At 40.1% G+C, this 21,474-nt stretch overlaps 1 protein-coding gene across 7 annotated transcripts in view; it reads left to right on the top strand.

The window, feature by feature from the left end:
* Nucleotides 1–21,474, top strand: part of PTPRM (protein tyrosine phosphatase receptor type M) — a 745,966-nt gene that overhangs the window by 302,197 nt on the left and 422,295 nt on the right. For all 7 annotated transcript variants that reach the window (XM_060310545.2, XM_060310547.2, XM_060310546.2 and 4 more), the window contains exon 6: nucleotides 18,214–18,388. In XM_060310545.2, the coding sequence (XP_060166528.1) occupies nucleotides 18,214–18,388 (175 nt within the window). The remainder of the gene's footprint in view (nucleotides 1–18,213; nucleotides 18,389–21,474) is intronic.

Raw genomic sequence — 21,474 nt, forward strand, 5'->3', positions numbered from 1 at the left:
ACCAGGGCTCGAACCCATGTCCCCTGCATCGGCAGGTGGATTCTCAACCACTGCACCACCAGGAAGTCCAATTCCTTACTCTTTTTACTCCATATCTTAGTCAGCTCGGGCCACTGTAACAAAAATGCCATAGACTGAGGGGCTTAAACAACAAATATTTATTTCTCACAGTTCTGGAGGCTGGCAGCCTAAGATCACGGGCCAGCGTGCATGTCCTTGGAGAGGACCAGCTCCCGGTTTGCAGACTGCCATCCTCTTGCTGCATCATCACTTGCATCCTCTGGGCTCTTCATCCCTTTATAAGGGCCCTAATCCCATCATGGGGGCTCCACTCTCACAACCACATCTAAACCTAAGTACCTTCCAAAAGCCCCACCTCCAGTACAATCACAGTGGGGAGCAGGTCTCATCATATGAATTTGGCGGGGATGCAAACATTTAATCTACAGCACTCAGCTACCACATCAAACTCAGAAGTGGGTGGAAATGAAGGCGCTTCGGCCCTCAGGACAAATGGCAGAAAACAAGGAGGCAGTGGAGATGCCTTTTCGAAGGTAGACGGACGGAGGCTTTGATAAAACCCGGGATTGACACGTGCCTGTTGGGTGAATAGAAGCTGGTGAAGGAAAGCTGGAAAATCATACTTTTCTCTCAACAGATCTTAGAGGCCCCGCCATTTTTAAATGGCCCACTTTTTAGAATCACAAAATTATGTCACTTCTGAATTTGGAACAATCTTCAAATTAAATTCCTCATTTTATTAATGAGAAAACCAGCTCAGAAGAGGTAGAGAACTTTAACACAGTCATCTATCCAATTATTATATTTATTATAGATAATTCCATTTTGCTAGTGAAAGTCAATTATATGTAAAAATATTTTTGCTTATGTATAAATTAGTAAGTTTTGTCACTTGGACATTTTTCTTCACTGAGGGACCTTGTATTTCAAATATTATCCTTTTAACCAAATATTCTCAGATTTACTATGAAAATATCTGCATTAACCTTGGAACCATTATAGCAGAATATAATTTGAGTTGTTTTCTTTTAGCAGACATCCTTTGGTGTTTATTAGAAGTAAGGTACCAGAATAGCATTTTAAAATGACTTCGTAACGTGCATCAATTCACAGAAATAGAAAAGGAAATCAGATGACATTACTCTGAAGTACCCTCTTAAAAACACTCGTGCAACCCAGCACCTAGAAGGGTACCTGTCACATAACAAATCTTCAGTAAACCTGCTCATGGCTCATGGCTTACAGATGCCTGAACGACCAGGTGTCTCCTGCAGGGGAGTCCCGAAGGTACATAGTTGGACCAGGAAAACAGGCACAAACTGTCTTTTTGGAATGCTTCTTTTAGGTCTGTGGTTCATCTTCAGAGGGATGTTGTTTGATGAGAAGAGGGATGGATAGAATCTGGTGGTGTCTTTTCTGCTGTTTCAGAACATACAGCAAGTATCATGCAGAGTTTGAATAATTTTAGAAGAAAATGTGATCAATACATCATCACTTTTCCTTCATTTCTTGTAACCTTTCCCTAGGCTTTTTTAATTCTCTGTTGTAAATTTTTGTTCTTTAATTCCCCCCTTCAAAAAAAAAATTCTTGCCATTGGACCTCAGTAAATGGTAATAGAAATATAGGTCTAATAAAGCTGGTCCCCTTGAGTTCTCACCGTGACAGCAGACCTGTGTCATAGTAATTGATGAATAACCCCACCCACTCATTTTTTTGGTATGGAATATAATTCAATATGAGCTTTTAATTTGGGAAGCTTGCTCTTTGAAAAATTATATTCACTTGGGATTAATTTTTTTTTTTTAGTTACTGGCCAAGTGGTATTGTTTTCTACTGAGAGTTTGCTATATCATTCCTCTTAACTGGGTATGACCTATACAATGGTGAAAAAAGCATTTTCACCAGTCTAATAAGTTTCTCACATTGCTTTTCTGAGCTCAGATAATTTTAGACCTTTTTGAGAGAAAAAGGAAAATCCTGAGATTTTGGTAACTTAAAATGATTCTCATAGCTCCTCTGACCTGTATAATTTGGTTCATGAATGAATATGTACATTGTATTAATAATATTTACATTACTAGCTTCAACAGATGTGTTTGAAATAAAATAATTATAACTCCTTTTGCTGAGTCCCACTGTTTGCTGAGTGCTCTGCTAGGGTGTGTTTAGCCATTTTTTCCCTTAACTGATCCCAAGGAGAACTCTTTTATGTGCCCATTTATGGAAGAAGAAAATGGGCCTCAGGAAGTTTCAGTGGTTTTTCCATTTGCACATTGCTAGTAACAAGGTCTGGGTTTTGAACCAAGCCATCTAAGTCTAGACTCTATGTCCTTAACTGTAATGCCTCTCGCATAGCACAAAGACCCAAACATTTCTTCATGGATGCATAAACATCATATAGTAATTTAAGTGATACCTTTTATTGACATTTAAAATGAAAATTTTATTCATGTGCGTGTACTATTGCCTTGGCTTCCGTGTTGTGGAATGTGTATATTTGCTCAACCTTTCTCGGTGATTTTTAGTTTCCTTCACAGATTCTGTGGGAAAAACATCACAGCTGTATATCAGAACCATTTTGTAATTATATATAAAAGCCATAAAATGATTTGAAAAGGAGTAAAATTATGGCTCCCTTATCAAACCTAACATGGGTGTTTTTAGACCCTATATATCAAAGCATAAATTTAACATCACTTACTGTCATAGAAAATACTGGGGCTTCCCTGGTGGCTCAGTGGTTAAGAATCCACCTGCCAATGCTGGGGACACGGGTTTGAGCCCTGGTCTGGGAAGATCCCACATACTGTGGAACAACTAAGCCCGTGTGCCACAACTACTGAGCCTGTGAGCCACAACTACTGAGCCCGTGTGCCACAACTACTGAAGCCCACGGACCCAGAGCCAATGCTCCACAACAAAAGAAGCCACCACAATGAGAAGCCTGTACACCACAACAAAGAGTAGCCCCTGCTCGCCACAACTAGAGAAAGCCCGTGCACAGCAATGAAGACCCAATGCAGGCAAAAAATAAACGTAAATAAAATAAATAAATTTTAAAAAGAAAATACCAGGAAGACACAAAGAGGACTGTCTTCAGTTGCTATAGGAACCACTGGCTCCTTAAAATTTTGAGTGGTTGAAATCACATCCATTATTTAGTCAGTTAAATATCCACATCTATGATACACTGTTGAACATTCAGCCTGAAACCACCAGCAGCCTTGAAAGCATACACCATATCTTTTAACTTATATGATTTTGGATTACCTTCATTTAAAGATTTATTTTACATGGATGAAAGAATAGGACATATCTAAGGGGATTCTGAGAGAAATTAATTAATGAATTTTACTCTGTTATATTACCTGTCTCAGTCAAAAAAGGTGTAAACAGCTGGTGCTTTGAGGAGGATGCAGCAGGAGCAGCTGGAGTGTTTTCCTCCACTGCAATCTGAAGGCCTCTGGGCCAGGCTGTGGAACTGTACTGTGAAAACTGCAGGTCAAGATGGTTCATTTTGGAGGACAGAAGAGAAAGGCATCAACTGCTAGCCTTAAGGACTGCTTGCTTTGGACCCAAGAACCACGCGTCCTGTAAAAGCACTTGTTCTGTTTTTTTTCTCATATTCATCAAAAGGTTCATTTGTTTCTCTTGCTTCCAAGAATCCGCAGCTGTGTCACGAGAAGGGAAGGTGGAGAAAGCCCTGCTCTGGAAGTCCCGTGGTTGAGGGCTGAGAATACTAAACACTGTCTCTTCTGTCTCCTGTCAGTGATGCAGGCCTTGGAGTGAGGGTCCTGGAGAGTTTGGACACTGTTAGAATCTCTGGTTTTTTCCTCTTCTGTCTCTTCTTTTGGGAAGGGGAAGAGAAAAAATGGAAAATATTTTAGCTAGGAGGTAAACATATCTGCTTTAGGTAACCTTGAAAGTTCTAGGAGATTTTCAGTCTGGTAACCTGGAATTATGTACCTAGAAAAGAGAGAGGGAAGAAACACGACAATTTTTGATGGGTTTTGATTTCAAAAATGTCTTTAGGACCAGAGAAATGGAATGGAAAACAAAGCATGCCGCTTGTAGTCCTAGAGGGACCCTGTTTGGGATAAGGCCAGAGACCTCTGAGACAGGCACACGGTGGCAGGCAAGTGGTTCCTATAGAGGATGAACTTTGAAATTATAAAGCAGGTCGTTATTCTCTTCTGTATCTCTCCTACGTATAAAAAAGCAACCCTTCATTCCCTTTGTTCAAAGCAAAGGGAATTGGCTATTGTCCAAGTGTAAGAAAATTATGTTTGGACTTCCCTAGTAGCGCAGTGGTTAAGAATCCACCTGCCAGTGCAGGGGACACAGGCTTGAGCCCTGGTCCAGGAAGATCCCACATGCCGCGGAGCAACTAAGCCCGTGCGCCACAACTACTGAGCCTGCGCTCTAGGGCCCGTGAGCCACGACTGCTGAGCCCGTGTGCTACAACTGCTGAAGCCCGCATGCCTAGAGCCTGTGCTCCGCAACAAGAGAAGCCACCGCAATGAGAAGCCCATGCACCACAATGAAGAGTAGCCCCCGTTCACCGCAACGAGAGAAAGCCCGCGTGCAGCAACGAGGACCCAATACAGCCAAAGATAGATAGATAAGTAAATAAATAAATTTATTTAAATAAAAGAGGGCTTCCCTGGTGGCACAGTGGTTGAGAGTCCGCCTGCCAATGCAGGGGACACGGGTTCGTGTCCCAGTCCGGGAAGATCCCACATGCCACGGAGTGGCTGGGCCCGTGAGCCATGGCCGCCGAGCCTGTGCATCCAGAGCCTGTGCCCCGCAACGGGAGAGGCCACAACAGTGAGAGGCCCGCGTACCGCAAAAAAAAGAAAAAGAAAATTATGTTTTTTCTGTGATAAGAAGTGATGTCCACTAAGCACAAAGGACAAGTGACAAACTAATGGAGTTTCTGTTTATCCTGAAGGTTTAGAAGCTGATGATTGCTTTCATTCAAGAATAGTGTAGTATACACTTTCCATGTCTGGGTGTATGATTATTACAATAGTTATTCAAATGTTGCTACAGCTTGGGGCTGCTACCCCTGGCATATTGCTCCCCTTTCCCAAATTGCATTTTTTCTTCTACTGTGGTGGCAGCTTTACAATATAGTGACTTGATGCTTTTGCAGGAGGTGAATGACACCTGGACAAATGGTTCTTTGATTCCCATAGCTTTGGAGTATTTATAAGCCAGCAGCAAAACCATCTATTTTTCCTGGGGAAATTATGATGGTTAAAGTAGTCGTTCAAAAATACAAAAACGAGAGATTTCCTTCTAATTGCTTCTTAGAATTATTTTCTTTATTTATATTTTTTCTTTTCTTTTTAAATACTGAATATAGTTCTCTGTGCTACACAGTAAGTCCTTGTTGGTTATCTATTTCATAGAGAGTAGTGTGTATATATTCATCCCAAACTCCTATTTTTATTTTTATTATAGAAATTATAAATGTATACAGAGATAGACAGAATGATGTCATGAACTCAATATACCCAGCATCCGACTTCAGAACCAACAATATGTGACAAGTTACTTCCTCTGTGTGTCCACCTGCTCCCCCCTGATGATTTTGAAGCAGTCCTAGTCATCATATCATGTAACTTGTAAATGTTTTCTAAAACAGGAGTTGGCAAACTTTTTTTGCGAAGGGCCAGACAGTAAATTTTGTAGGGCACAGGGTCTTAGTTATTATAGCTCTTCATCTCTGCCATTGTAGCAGGAAAGCAGCCACAGACAACACAAAAATGGATGAATGTGGCTGTTCTCCATACAGCTTTATGTATGGACACTGAAATTTGACTTTCATGTCATTTTCATTGTCACAAAATACTATTCTTCTTTGGATTTTTTTCAATCATTTAAAAAATGTAAAAAACATTCTGAGCTTGCGAGCTGTACAAAACAGGTGGCAGGATGGACTTAGCCTCAAACCCCTGCTCTAAAAGATAAGAGCTCTTAAAAAAAAATAGAATAATCACCGTGTATGCCCTGCGAAAACAGTGTTCATATATCCTTGGCTGTCTTGTAGCTTTATTTCTTTTAGCAGTTGTTTCATTTGTGATTGCAGTAAAGTTCACACTTTGCAACTGGGTGGTGAGTGTCTTAAGTCCTTTTTGTCTTTAGACTCCCTGTTCATTTCCCTCCATTTGTGATGGTTGTTATTGTTGTGGAAAGTGGGTTTGTCCTGCACAGTCCTCCCGTGTTTTGAGTTTTGCTTATTGCCCTATGGTAGCGTCATTTAACGTGTTCTGACTGCTGTGTTTCTTGCAAATTATGTCTCCTTTTGTGATGTTATCAGCCACTGATGATCATTCCTAGGGTCATTATTTCATTCAGGGTTGCAGAACTGTCCCATTCTCAGTCCTTCTTTGTTTAGTCACTACAATACTTCTAAAAAGAAAAAAGCTCTCCCATTATCAACCATTTGGGTATCCTGGTATATAAATCGTAAAGGGAAGGTGGTATTGATACTTGATATTTTTGTCCTTTTAAGCAAATTGTCAAAAATAGTGAGGTAGTTCACTGGTAGTTCACAAGTGACCAAAGGGGTTATTTAGTATTATTGTCATTGATGTCATCATTGTCATCATCAACCTGTGGATATAAACACATTTGATGAGTTTCGATCCATTGCACTTATTATCTTTATTGCTGCTCAGATCTTCCACCCCTAAACAGTGGGGTTTACCTGACCTGGACCATCTCGATGGCTTTCTTGCTTTATGGTGTAACCATATGTTCCAGGCTTGTATTTTCCACCTTAATGACCTAGAATTGGCCGTTTCTCCAAGGAGCGCTGGTTCTTTTTCAGGGGGAACTGGTAATTAGAACTTACAATCTGATCACAGAGTTGCTTATTCCTACTCATTATTGTTTCTGGATCTTCCCATCCTATGGAGCTGGGATATATACGTATGCATATACACACATTTAAGAATAAAGCCTGTCCTGAGATCGTATTAACAATTCAAATTCAGAACTACAGGGCTTTTAACCTTTATCTTGCGCCTTTATCTTCTTTCAACTATGTTTTCAGAAAAGAGTTGTATGTTTTAAGGCATATTGATTGGGGAAAAGTGACGTTCTTAGCCTTGTTTATGTTTAACTAGCCTTGCCTCTTAGATTATGGACAACTCGGTAGGTTCTGCCATCTTCCTCATGGTCAAGTGCTGTTATCACAGTTTTGAAGTAAACAGGGTCAAGTCCTAGCCTTGCAGACCCAAACCTTTAACCCAACAGGAAATGTCAGTCAGCATCAGGTTCCTTAGTTTGATGTGGCTAGATTAGTCCCGTCAACAGATTTTAAGACTAAGGAACTTCTAATTTCATTGGTATTTCTTTTTTTTTTTTTTGTATTTCTAATTACTGCATTCATTATATATATCCTATATTATTTGGATGAACTTTTAAATAAAATTTAAACACAGATTGTTAAATTTTATTCATGTATTGTAAACATATATTGAACTATGTCTAAATATCAGAATGAGGTTCTAAATTTTTGTAATCAAATTCTTTACTTGAATATGCCTATAAGACTATCATATGTTCGAATAATATGTTACTTTGGCTATCTGTATACCCATTAGCCAGTTGAAGAATACGTGTCAATAGGTATTCACAGTATATAAGAACTTCTGGTTCAGTATTCCAAGTTGATAAATATTTGTGTTAGCTTGGTTATGGGATAGAAATCAAGGTCAGTACCATCTGAGTTATTAAAATTAAAAAATACATGGGCTCCCAGAAAGTAGATTTGTTGAGGTATTCAATTATTATTGGATTTAGATTACAGGAAATGTTTTAAACAAAATTATTCCTGGCTCTGCTGATACTATTAGTGATCCCAGTGGTAAGAATTTCAACCGGTATCTTACAAATGGGCATATTTGAAAGTGGAGCGAGACGGACTATTTTCTCTATTAAAGAAATGAAAGTGCGTTTAATCCTCACCCGTATGGCTAAGGAGGGGCGAATGGCTCTCCTGTATCTTCTCTTGGCCCCTGCACTCAGAGTGGCTCCAAAATGGGATTCATTTGCTCCCAGCGCTGCTAACTGCCCAGACCTCAATTTCTTTCAATCATTGCTCTGATTATTGCAAAACTCTTTCTGAAAGACTTAATATGTATCTTTTTTTGCTGGTAAATTACTGCTCATTTAGAAGTCCTAGAGTTAGTCCACTGCAGAAAGAAGGTTGGAAGTCTAATTTAAATAACTATCAGGACTTCTTTTCAGGCTTGCTCAAATTGAAATGCACGCGTGTTTGAAGATGCTCTTGCTTTTCTAAAAAGCTGCATTTAACCCATTAAGATCATTTCCTTGCAGATTTGGCCATTATGGTTGTCTCATTAAGTTGACAAAAGATGGGTCAGCAGTTTCTTTAACTCCTGGACACCTGGTGCCGAGCTCTGCCTGGAACCGGGGATTTTGTCCTGAGGACTCGGAGCCTCTCTTATGGGGAAACTCATATTCTAAAGAACAATCGCAGTCCCATCCTTGGTGATGCCTCATTGTCCTGCTGTAATGCTATTAAGAACCAGCTCTCCAGTCCTTGTCAGGGCCTCCTCTTCTAACTCTGAAATTGAGAGAAAACTGCCTGACAAAGGTGCTGTCTCTACCCAGTGGACATTTTCATCATTTTGTTTTGCGGGAATAACAGTCTCCCCATAGTTTCCTTGCTGCTCAGGGGTACCCCAGGTTCTGAGCACATTGTCACGTCTGGTCCTCCCTGTCGTGGGGAGAGGCAGACAGGGAGAGGGACTCGGCCCTTTCACATCGTCCAGCATCAGAGAAAATGGGCCAGCCATGGTTCCCTGCCTTCCCTGTTGAATTCTGACCTAAGGAAGAGTATCTGGGGACCAAAAGGCATCTTAAAAATCAGTCTGTTCAGTTACCCATTCAGTGCCTAAATCCCTTTCAGTATTACGCAAGATGGAGGAGATATGGGGACATATGTATATGTATAGTTGATTCACTTTGTTATAAAGCAGAAACTAACACACCATTGTAAAGCAATTATACTCCGATAAAGATGTTTAAAAAAATGGATATATATATATATCCATTCTCTTTCAGATCCTTTTCCTTTATAGGTTATTACAAAATAGTGAGTATAGTTCCTTGTGCTGTACAATAGGTCCTTGATGGTTATCTCTTTTTTATATAATAGTGTGTATATATTACTCCCTAATTTATCTCTCCCCCACCACCTTTCCCCTTTGGTAACGTAAATTTGTTTTCTATTTCTGTGAGTCTATTTCCATTTTTTGAATAAGTTCATTTGTATCCTTTTTTTAGATTCCACATATAAGTGATATCATATGATATTTGTCTTTCTCTGTCTGACTCACTTCACTTAGTATGATAATCTCTAGGTCCATCCGTGTTGCTGCAGATGGCATTACTTCACTTTTTCTATGGCTGAGTAATATTCCATTGCATATATATGACACATCTTCTTAAACCAATCATCTTGACGCACGTGATCTGAGAACTGGGCTAATACAGAACCGACAGGTGCTGTTGGACCTGCTGAATGTATTCAGCCTCAGGAAACAAGACCAGGATTAAAGTGTGAATGCCAGGATTTCAAAGGGAAAGAATGAATATGGCCCTCAGAAGCGCATCTTTCTCTGGCGTTTGGGCACGTGATCTGTTCCCGTTTTAATCCTCCCCCCGTCCCTGTCCCCATGGTCTTTGGTCCTTTTCTTGGGGCGCCCCCTCCTCTCCTGTCCTGTCACTTTCCATCTGGCACTGGCATCGCCTCTTCTTTCTCTGCGGGTCTCACTTCTTCCTCTTCCTTTTGTTCTCTCCGTCTCCCTGCCTCTCCCTCCCGCCTTCCACAGACCTTCCTGGTTTGTTTCTCTGCTCATCTCATTCCCCTTACGTGTGGCCTCAGTGGTCGGCAGTCTTCAGGCAGCTATTCTGCTCACGTTTTCCAAGTGGGATTTTCAACTTGCATGAAATTCCTGGTGATGCCACAAATTTAAATGAGTCAATCTGAGTAATTAATCTTATAGATATTTAAATTTTGCCATGCGTCCCTAATTCTAAATATACATTTTAGTAGTGCTACATGCTCTTCAGTTAAATTATCTTAAGCACGCTTAATCTTACTTGGTTTGGTTTGTATTTTCTATTTTTGGGAATATCCACTTACGGATACTGAATATATGAGTCTCAAGGAGCATCCTTGCCTGATGGAAAGAGGTCAGAGTTAGACAGCATCTCATATAGTATTATAGGGAATTTATCATGCTTCAAAATATTAAAAATGGGAATTATTTTAATTTAAAAATGCTATCGAGGGCTTCCCTGGTGGCACAGTGGTTGAGAGTCCGCCTGCCGATGCAGGGGACACGGGTTCGTGCCCCGGTCCGGGAAGATCCCACATACCGCGGAGCGGCTAGGCCCGTGAGCCATGGCCACTGAGCCTGTGCATCCGGAGCCTGTGCTCCGCAACAGGAGAGGCCACAACAGTGAGAGGCCCGCGTACCGGAAAAAAAAAAAAAATTGCTATCGATTAAGAGAATAAATGAATTTGTACCATAAAAGGCATGCAGTACCACAGAAATACAAATATTCTTCTGAATATTTGATCTTTTACCCAAGATAAGCTGATTTTTTCCCCCATTGTATTGGAAATATTAATAAGAAAAGGTCAGTGATTTAGGCCAATTCCCTGTCCTGTTTGATCTGTTTGTAGTATTTAAAAGGAGTTGGAAAATAACTTGATTTTAGGAGCCATTTGAATTCCCATTAAAAAACAAAATTTTTTTTTAAAGGAAGGTTTTATTTATTTATTTATTATTTATGTTTTTGGCTGCCTTGGGTCTTTGTTGCTGCCCGCGGGTTTTCTCTAGTTGCAGTGAGCGGGGGCTACTCTTTGTTGCGGTGTGCGGGCTTCTTACTGCGGTGGCTTCTCTTGTTGTGGAGCATGGGCTCTAGGCACGTGGGTTTCAACAGTTGGGGCACGCGGGCTCAGTAGTTGTGGCTCGTGGGCTCTAGAGCGCAGGCTAGGTAGTTGTGGCGCACGGGCTTAGTTGCTCCACGGCACATGGGATCTCCGTGGACCAGGGCTTGAACCCGTGTCCCCTGCATTGGCAGGCGGATTCTTAACCACTGTGCCACCAGAGAAGTCCAAAAAACACAATTCTTATAAATAGATAATAACTCTCTATAGAGATTTTTAGGTTATTCATCCAAAAAAATAACCTTAAAATTTTTATTCCCTTTTGACCTAATAATTTTAGGAAATAGGGATTGTCCTAAGATCATTTATAATAGTGACATATATAAATAATTTAAATGTGTAGCAAGAGAGAACTACTTATATAAATAATGGCTACAGCCATACAGTGGAAAACATTAAAAAGCATGTTTTTGAAATTATCTAATGCTATGAAAAATTCTACAGATATCACAAGAAATTTAAATGAAGAGATCATATATATATATCATATATATCATATATGATATATATATATCATATATGATATATATGATATATATATATCATATATATCATAGAATATGATATATAGAATATGAGTTTCCCCATAAGAGAGGCTCCGAGTCCTCAGGACAAAATCCCCGGTTCCAGGCAGAGCTCGGCACCAGGTGTCCAGGATCATATATATATATATCATATATATCATATATGATATATATATGATATATATATTATGATATATAATATATGATATATATCATATATATCATATATAATATATACGTATATATATAATATCATATATGATATATATATAAAACCACTATTTCAAAGTTTATTTAAATTAAAATGATCTGTAACAAAAAGTGAACTAAACCTTGCCAATGCTTATTCTTTTTCTTTTCTTTTCTCTTCCTTTCTTTCTTTTGTTTTGGTATAATTGCCATTCTACTGGGTATGAAGTAATATCTCATTGTGGTCTTGATTTGCATTTCCCTAATGGCTAATGATGTTGAGCATCTTTTCATGTGCTTATTGGTCATTTCTGTATCTTCTTTGGGGAAAATGTCTATTTAAGTCCTTTGTGCATTTTAAAATTGGATTGTTTGGTTTTTGTTGCTGTTGTTTTGCTGAGTTGTAGAGCTTCTTTATGTATTCAGGATATTAATCCCTTATGAGATAAGTTATTTGTAAATATTTTCTCTCATTCTGTTGTTGTATTTTTACTCTCTTGGTAGTGTCCTTTGATGCACAAAAGTTTGTATTTTGATGAAGTCAAGTTTACCTATTTTTTTCTTTTGTTGCCTGTGATTTTTTTGTTGATTTCTTTTGTTGCCTGTGATTTCTTTTGTTGCCTGTTGCATTGTATTTAAGAAATCAATTCCAAATCTAGGATCATGAAGATTTCCCCCTATGTTTTCTTCTGAGAGATTTATACTTTTAGCTCTTAATTTTAGGTATTTGATCATTTGATTTAATTTTGTATAAAATGAAAGCCAAGTTCATTGTTTTGCACATGGATGTCCAGTTTTACCAGCACCATTTCTTGAAAAAAGTATCATTTCCCCATTGAATGGTCTTGGCACCCATGTCAAAAATCCACTGACCAGACCTGTGAGGGTCTGTTTCTGGGTTCTCTGTCCTATTCCATTGGTCTATGTCTGTCCTTATGCTAGTACCACACTGTGTTTTGATTACAGTAGCTTTGTAGTAAGTTTTGAAGTTGAGAAGTGTGAGTCCTCCAACTTTGTTATTTTATTTTGGCTACAGTGACGGCTTTTGAATAGAGCTGTTGCTAGCCCATAAGACCTAAACTGGCCTTAAAGATTTGCTGTGTAACTCTGACAAATCAGTATTCATGATTATTGCGCATCTCTGAAAAGCCACAGGAGTTTTCAATATCCTGATATTCATTGTATTACTGTCCTATTGCTGCTGTAACAAGTTACCACAAACTTAGTGGCTTCATTATCTCACTGTTCTGGAGGTCAGAAGTCATGAAATAAGGTGATGGCAGGGCTGGCTCCTTCTGGAAGCTGTAGAGGAGGATCTGTCCTTTGTTTCTGCAGCTTCCAGAAGCTTCCTGCATTTCGTGGCCCATGGTCCCTTCCTCAGTCTTCAAAGCACTTGCTTCTCTGGTCACATCTCCTTCTGCATCTGACCTTCCTACTTTCTCCTACCTTATCATTACATTGGGCCTACCTGGATAATCTAGCATAATCTTCCCATCTCTAGATCCTTATTTTTTTATTATTATTTTTTGATGGTGCTAATATATCCTTTAATGGCAGAATGTGGTAATTATTGAATTAATTATTGCTAACATAGTTTTCAAATGAAAAAAGAATAGGAAAAAAACACAAATTAAACATGACACAACCTGACCAAACACGTGTCAAATTACAGTTTCAAGGTTATTTTACAAAATACCATAGATCCTTATTTTAATCTCATCTGCAAACTCCCAGGTTCTGGTGACCAGGGAGTCGACATCTTTGGGGGCCGCTATTTTGCCTACTACGATTACAATGACTGGGCAGTGTTGCTGACAGAGGGGCACACAGATCCTCTAAAATATCCTTTTGTTTTTCCCTGTTGGTATCCCTTGCAAATAAAGATTCACTGTCCAGTTGTAAGGATCAGGTATAAGTCTGTTAATATAACAATCTCACATTTCTTTCCTACCTATGGAACTTTTTTCCACTGAGACTATGACTCCTAGAGTCAGCAAATATTAATTGAGCTCTATTCCCTGTGCACCCATGTCCACAAAATGAATACATCTGTTTCATGACCTTGAGGAACTTATAATCTCCTAGAAGAGAAAGATGGTGCTGCAGTGTAACCCACTTTTAAAAATTTTCTTTCTTTTTTATTTAATTTTTATTTTATATTAGGGTATAGTTGATTTACAATGTTGTGTTAGTTTCAGGTGTACAGCAAAGTGATTCAGTATATATATCCATTATTTTTCAGATTCTTTTCCCATATAGGTTTTTACAGAGTATTGAGTAGAGTTCCCTGTGCTATACAGTAGGTCCTTGTTGATTATCTATTTTATATATAGTAGTGTGTGTATGTTAATCCCAACCTCCTAATTTATCCCTCCCCTGACCTTTCCCCTTTAGTAACCATAAGTTTGTTTTCTATGTCTACGAGTCTGTTTCTGTTTTATAAATAAGTTCATTTGTATTGTTTTTTAGATTCCACATATGAGTGATATAATATGATATTTGTCTTTCTCTGTCTGACTTGCTTCACTTAGTGTGATAACCTCTAGGTCCATCCATGTTGCTGCAAATGGCATTATTTCTATCTTTTTTATGGCTGAGTAGTATTCCATTGTATATATGTACCAAATCTTCTTTATCCATTCGTCTGTCAATGGACATTTAGGTTGCTTCCATGTCCTGGCTATTGTATATAATGCTGCTATGATCATTGGGGAGCATGTATCTTTTCAAATTATGGTTTTCTCCAGGTATATGCCCAGGAGTGGGATTGCTGGATCATATGGTAACCCACTTTTATAGATTATATTTCCCAAATAGCTTTAGAATCCCTCCCTTCCTATCTCTCATCCCTCCTTTTGTCGTGTGTTACTATGATTTTTGCAGAAAATACAGCCAGTTTCCTTGACATCAGTTGGGCTCCCACACTCCTTGCTTTGGGCCTTTACTGTACCCACAGATGTGCTCACGTCACCCTTTTGCCAAAAATCCTTGTGTTCTTGGCATCAGGATAAACTGTAACCCTCCACAGGTCCTATTCCTGGGTGTGGGCTCCACCATTCCAGCCTCATCACCTGCCATTCCAGGAGCACATTGTGTTCTAGTGGAATAGAATAAACCTACCGCCCCACAGTTCAGCAGTCTTGGCTGTTGACTTTTACAGAGCTCTTCTCACTTACTGGCTCCATTTTTCCTCCTTCACTGCCCGAGAAAGTCCTGTGCACCACCAGTTCTGGCCTCAAGTCATGCTTTCTAGAGAGCCAACCCTCACCCCCCTCACTGGTGAGGAGGCTCTTTTTCCTGGGTTTACTCTGTCAGGCAGTTCCTCGGTCTGTAGTGTAATTAGTGCCTTACCTGTCTATTTTTCTAACCAGACTATGGATTCAATTAGGTAAGGGATGGTTCTCTTAACCCCATGCTCCCTGTGTATGTAGAGTGCCTGCCTCATAAAAGATGTTTATTAAGTGTGGGTTGAATGAATGCTTGGATCCACCTACGTGTGAATGATGTAATAGAAAATACCTGCAGATTGAAGCAAGATTTATGATAGCATGTGGATTCTAAGCTAAAATGATTGCTAGCTGCACTCTTCTCCTTTCTATATACTGTTTCTCTTGAAGAAGCTGAATCTAACTTTCTGTGTGATTAAATACATGGGCTTAAAAAAAAGTCCCATTCCTGAGAGTTCATGTGACTCATTGGAGTTCTGTAAAGCTGTTAGTTTGAAGCTGTTTATTTTAAAGGATAAATTTGTGGCATGAAGTCAACAGCTATGAAGTAAAGCTCCTCTCAACATATATATGAATCCAACACAGAGGTTTTCTTAACCTTGACTGCCCTCAGTACATCCTTGAATACTTGTGAGGGATCCATAAGGGCACACTTTAAAATTCTTTTGAATAAACATTCTTTTGAGACAGGCTTATTTCATTAGGACAAATATTACAAGATGACTATAGAAGTATATTCTTACAAGATTCATGCCACAAGTAAGTAAATAAATAAGTAGATAGCCCTTTTGTTTTTGTCATTGTTAATAAACAAAACAAATAATTATAAATGTGAAGTATGCCTTTCTTCAGGGCTCTTTTTTTTTTTTTCAAAACAAGATTAGGTTTTTTTTCAGTCTGAAAAAGACAAACTTAATTTTATAGAGTAGTAGGTCTAAGGTTACTCCTAGTGGTAGAATTTAATTATTTATTATATTTATTTGGGGGAGAGGATGGGAGACAATGTATGAATACAGAGAGAAATACTTTCTCCTGTTGTATTAATTAATAATGCTGGATTGATGTTGTTTTGTTTAACTTCTCAGTGCCCTTTGTCAGACCAAATTAATGGGATTTAGTAATAAAAAAGACTCACATAGGATATATAAGGTATATATTTAATGTCACATTCAGATCTATGACTCTTTAAGCTATTAACAAGGCTGTTTTGACAGCTAGTACTAAAGATGGTGGGAACTGTTCTTCCGCGGGCCCGACGTTTCCTTCGCTGTGGCAGGAACTGTACTGGCGCAGCACCGGGATGCCTTGTCTCTTTCCACGCGCGGCTGCTGGACCGGAAGCCGGGAGCACGCCCGGCCCAGTCCCTCCTTTGGGACTCACTCCCCACGGCAGCCCTTCCTCCACCCTGCGAGTTTGCCAGCAGCACCCCACGTGGGGGGGCCGGGGATGGTGTGGTTTTGCAGTGCGGCCCGTGGCTGGGTGGGTGAGTCTAATTCCGTGCTTCAGTTCTCGCAAGCTGATGGTTACCGCGCATCGGCCGTGTTCTGCGTATTCTGCAGGGCCAGGTCCACGGGTACTAAACGAGGTGTTTGACAGCCTGTCCGCCTTTCTTCTTGAACTCATCCCTCAGCTGGTCCAGAATCCGGGCAGGGACTTGTGGTCCCGATCATTAGGCAAGTGTCTTTGGGCATGTATATCTTTAACTTCTCACAACTGCCCTGACAGAGTTGTATTGTCCCCTTACAGATGAGGAAAGGGGGGCCCCAGGAGCATAAATCACTCTGACGTTAGGTTTGGCACCCTGGTCCGTCTACTCCCAAACTCATGTCCGTTATGACATACTGACAAAGAAAATATCACAGCAAAAGCTTCTAAAAGGCTGTGCTTAATATAAATCACTGAGTTCTACAGGTGAGTTTTATTATTGGTAGCCTGGCGTGTTCATACCTATAAACACAAACATTTTCATACGGTCTGCGAGTCCCTGAATACACAGGTGCGCGCCCACCTCCCCCGGGCCTCTTGTTCTCTCTCCTCTGACCGGGCCACTCCTTTTCTTCCACCCTCCCCTTTGCCTGGCAGTTCCTACTTACCCTTCAGATCTCAGCTCCAATGTCACTTCCTCAAAACGGCACCATATCTAAAGATGGCCTCATTGTGATTTCCGCCAGCCACCTGCCTTGGCCATCATTGGTGATCATGCATCCATTTCAAGCCTGTATTCCCCAGCAACTGAAGCACTACTGTGAACACTGGGGCCACTTTTCTGTTGTCCACTCTTGTGAGCCTAGTGTCCTAACACAGTGACAGCACGTGGATGGCACCCAGCATGGTTGCTGGGTGAATAATTGGACATAATGCTTGGTGTCGTGCATTTGCCTTAAGGTCTTTGCCCATTGTTTTCTCCTTAATACTTGCAAATAACATGTTAAATATAGCCTCTTTCCTGATAATTGTAAGAAAAAGAATATATAGGACTGAAATCTATAATCTTTCTTGAGGCTTTAAACTGTGGGAAGCAGAGAATGGATTTCCAAGTGTGCGTAACTAAGGACTTAATTAATGTCTCCGGGATAGTGTAAAGACAACACTGTTCCAGTGTTGGAACCTGCTTTTTGTGGTCCTGGGCTGTGGGATGTGCAAAGGAACTTCTCTCCTAGCATTTCAGTGTCAGGCAATATTAAGCACCTACTTCTGCTTGGTTCTGATGGCTCCAGGAAGAAAATCCTAAAGCTGAGACTCATCCTTCAGAACTTATGCTAATACCTACTTACATTTTTAATGTAGCTCTTGTTAAGTTGTTTATCAGTTCATGTATAAAATGAGGTGAGTCATAGGGTAGTGTGCGAATTAATTTTGTTTCCAAGCCAAGTATAAAAAAAATGATTAAGTATTACAGAAAGACTAAATGTTAATAGTTTGGGAGCAAAATGAAGAATTTTTCCATGTGCTTTTTCCTCTCCTCCTGTTGAGGCAGAATAACATAATGAACATTTTAAACGGGCAAAACCAAAGACATTTCTGAACACTTAATTTTGCATCCCTCAAATCCTGAAAGTGTTGATCGAGGCAGAATTTCAGTTTCTGGGCACCTGTTTTCCTGGAACAACTGCCATGGTTAATAAACCGTGGAAGCAAGATCTGTAAGGAGGTAACATCAGTAACATCCATTCTGTGCCTTCAGATGTCTTCCTGGTTCCATATGACAGCTGATATTGTTTCTTTCTGCTCTCCCCATCCCCGTGTTTACAGGGCATTGATGTACGGGATGCTCCTCTGAAGGAAATAAAGGTGACTAGTTCCCGGCGATTCATAGCATCGTTTAATGTCATGAATACAACCAAACGAGATGCTGGAAAATACCGCTGCATGATTCGAACCGATGGAGGAGTTGGCCTATCCAACTATGCAGAATTGGTAGTTAAAGGTATTTAATGTTATTTTTATACCTCCAAATAGTCTATTAAAAGAGACATGTGGGATGGTTGTGAGTTCATGATTTGTTGAAAGCTCAGACTTACCCTTGTCTGTTTCTGAACAGTAGTTTGGTGACAGGCTGTATGGATGGATTACATTTTAAGTACAAATTTTGCACCTGAGCAATACTTTTGAAAAATGTATTTTATTTATGTTGGTTCAGTTGCATACAAAGCAATGAATGTGCTCCGGGAAAGTTCTTTTGCCAACTCTGTGTACAGAGATTGCAACCCTATAAATTTTTTTCTAAGGAATAAAATTTTTTTACTGATAGAAAATCACTTAAAATGCAAATATTCCCCAGCCACGGTGTTTATGATAGCAGGGTGGTTAATAAAATGAAGCAATGTCAGTGTAAAACTGTGCCGTCATATCATACAAGCCACATTGATAGTAGTGGGTTAACATTCATAATGTTGCTGTTAGGTTCTGTTACTATATTTTGCATGACTGAAAAATTGAGTCATTATATTCAGGAAGGTGGGAGACGAGTAAAAAAAGGTGGGGGATAAATTTCCTTTGGCTGGTCTGATGTTTTTTGTGTGTGCATGGACTTAGGAGTTTATAGTATTAAGCTGGTAAGGCAATTTTGGTCCCAGACAGAATTTGGACTTTTAGATATACCGTGAGGCATTTTTATACCTTGTAGCAAGCCATTGCTGCTTCCTCCTACGGGAAGACAATGATGCCTGCTTGTCACATGTTCTCCCCTGCATTTATTAAATGGGGAGCATAAAATTGGTCTCTTTTGAATGGACTGTTCCTTTTGTCAGCAAATTTCTCTGTGTCGGCAGTGTTACAGACTGCAGGGTTCAAACCCCAGAGCTAGCTGTGTGGGCGTGGTCCTATGGCTTACCCTCTCCGTGCTTCTGTTTCCTCATGTTTAAAATAGACATAATAGGGCTTCCCTGGTGGTGCAGTGATTGAGAGTCCGCCTGCCAATGCAGGGGACACGGGTTCGTGCCCCAGTGCAGGAAGATCCCACGTGCCGCGGAGCGGCTGGGCCCGTGAGCCATGGATACTGAGCCTGCGCGTCCGGAGCCTGTGCTCCGCAACGGGAGAGGCCACAACAGTGAGAGGCCCACATACGGCCAAAAAAAAATAAATAAATAATAATAATAAATAAATAAAATAAAATAAAATAGACATAATAATGTGACCGACCCTAAAGGGCCATCAGGAGGACCAGATGCAAAAGGTATGTGAATGGCACTTAGAACAGGAGACCCAGTAGGCAACCGGCACCTGTTCAGGCTGGGATGGGGCATTGAGTAGCTCTTATTCTCCGTTCTAGTCCATCAGTGGTCCTCATCTGAGAATGCATGGCTGAACCACCTTTCCAAATAAAACAAAATACAAATACCTGCCCACCTATTCTCTACCACCATTACCACACCCATGTTGAATCAGAATCTCTGGGACCAGAGCCTCTGCCATAAAATCTATAGGTGATCCAGGCAGACGCTACTGCTGTGACATCAGCTCTGCCAACGTTAGTCACGCCTGGCTTGGGGGGAGCTTGCCCCCAGCACTGTTTATCTGCAGCAGTGGCTAATGTTCTGTGGAAGGAAGCCAGGAAGCACACCCTGCAATATCTGCTCACATGGTCTAATTTGCCACACCAGAGCCCTGTGATTTTGGGTTTGTAGTGAAACTGTAGCCCGTCTGGCTAGTTTCCGAGTTTAGGTTTTACCTGTAAGAAAACTAAAACTCTGCATAGATGTGCACACCCTCCCCTGCAGAAGCCTCTCGGGGAAGCGAGGGGTTTCCTTGTGGAAAATGGACACCATTTGCCAACAGATCCAGCAGAACGGCCGCTGCGCTGTTGCCACGGCTGAGTTCTTTATTGTCATCACTGTCACTTAATTTTCATCTTGGTCCCGTTCTTTGTGACTGTGTTCTGTTTTCTGATTTCTGGTTGCTACAGTGCTTCACTGTGCCCGTGCCCGGTGAGGCGTGGTGCTTTGTAATCAGTACGATAGAAATCTAGTCACCTCTTTAAAAATTGCCTCTGTGGGAAAGTTAATTTGTTGGGAGTCCTAAGCAAGTCAGAAATTTCTAGTCTGCCACAACACACATAAGCACAGAGCCTGAGTGGGTCCTTACTCACATTTCTGCCGCACGTTTTCCTGCCTTACGACAACGTGGAGGGATCTTGGGTCATGGTGATAAAATGTCCAGGCACCCTTTGCATCTCTGCACCCTGCCACAGCTGGTGACAATTGGCTTGCAGATATGGCTCAAATCTGGAGTTTGACTTTTCCTCCATTTATAATTTTTATAGCCATATTTTGCATGTATTTGATTTTTCAAAATGAGATAACATGCTGGATTCTACTAATTAAATAAAGCACTGCATTGACACAATTACTTTAAAATATATAATGGCATGTTTAGGCCACCTGTATGATTGAATACTTTGTATATGCATGTGTTTAGAGTGCTAATTTTTTCAAAATGGGAAAAACTTAAGTCCAAAGAGTTTATAACTTCCTTAAGGTCATTCCCTGATTTGATGCTGGCCCACAAATGAAGCCCAGGTCATTTTAAACTATCATTCTTGTCTGTTTTATGTCTACCACTGCTTTTGGTAATCAAAGACATAAAAATATTTCATGTAATCTCCACAATTCATGTATATATACATATATGCCAAGATCATATTTAATTATAGGAGACATATATTAGGAATTCATATATGTATATCAATTAGATATATGTATATGATATGTATCTATAGGTATATAAATTCTTTCTTTGCTGGCTTGATTTAGAATTATTTTTATCATGCCCTTTCACTTGGATTAAATATTTTAAATTGCTTTTTATCACTTAGTATAGATTGAGTTCCTTCCTTCTTTCCCTTTGAGAAAATGTATTCAAAATTTAAATATTGAGATTGGTTCAAGATGGCGGAGTAGAAGGACGTGCTCTCACTACCTCTTCCAAGAGCACCTGAATCACAACTAACTGCTGAACAATCATCGACAGGAAGACACTGGAACTCACCAAAAAAGGTACCCCACATCCAAAGAC

Source organism: Globicephala melas, chromosome 13, assembly GCF_963455315.2.
Source record: "Globicephala melas chromosome 13, mGloMel1.2, whole genome shotgun sequence".
In the NCBI taxonomy this organism is placed as follows: Eukaryota; Metazoa; Chordata; class Mammalia; order Artiodactyla; family Delphinidae; genus Globicephala; species Globicephala melas.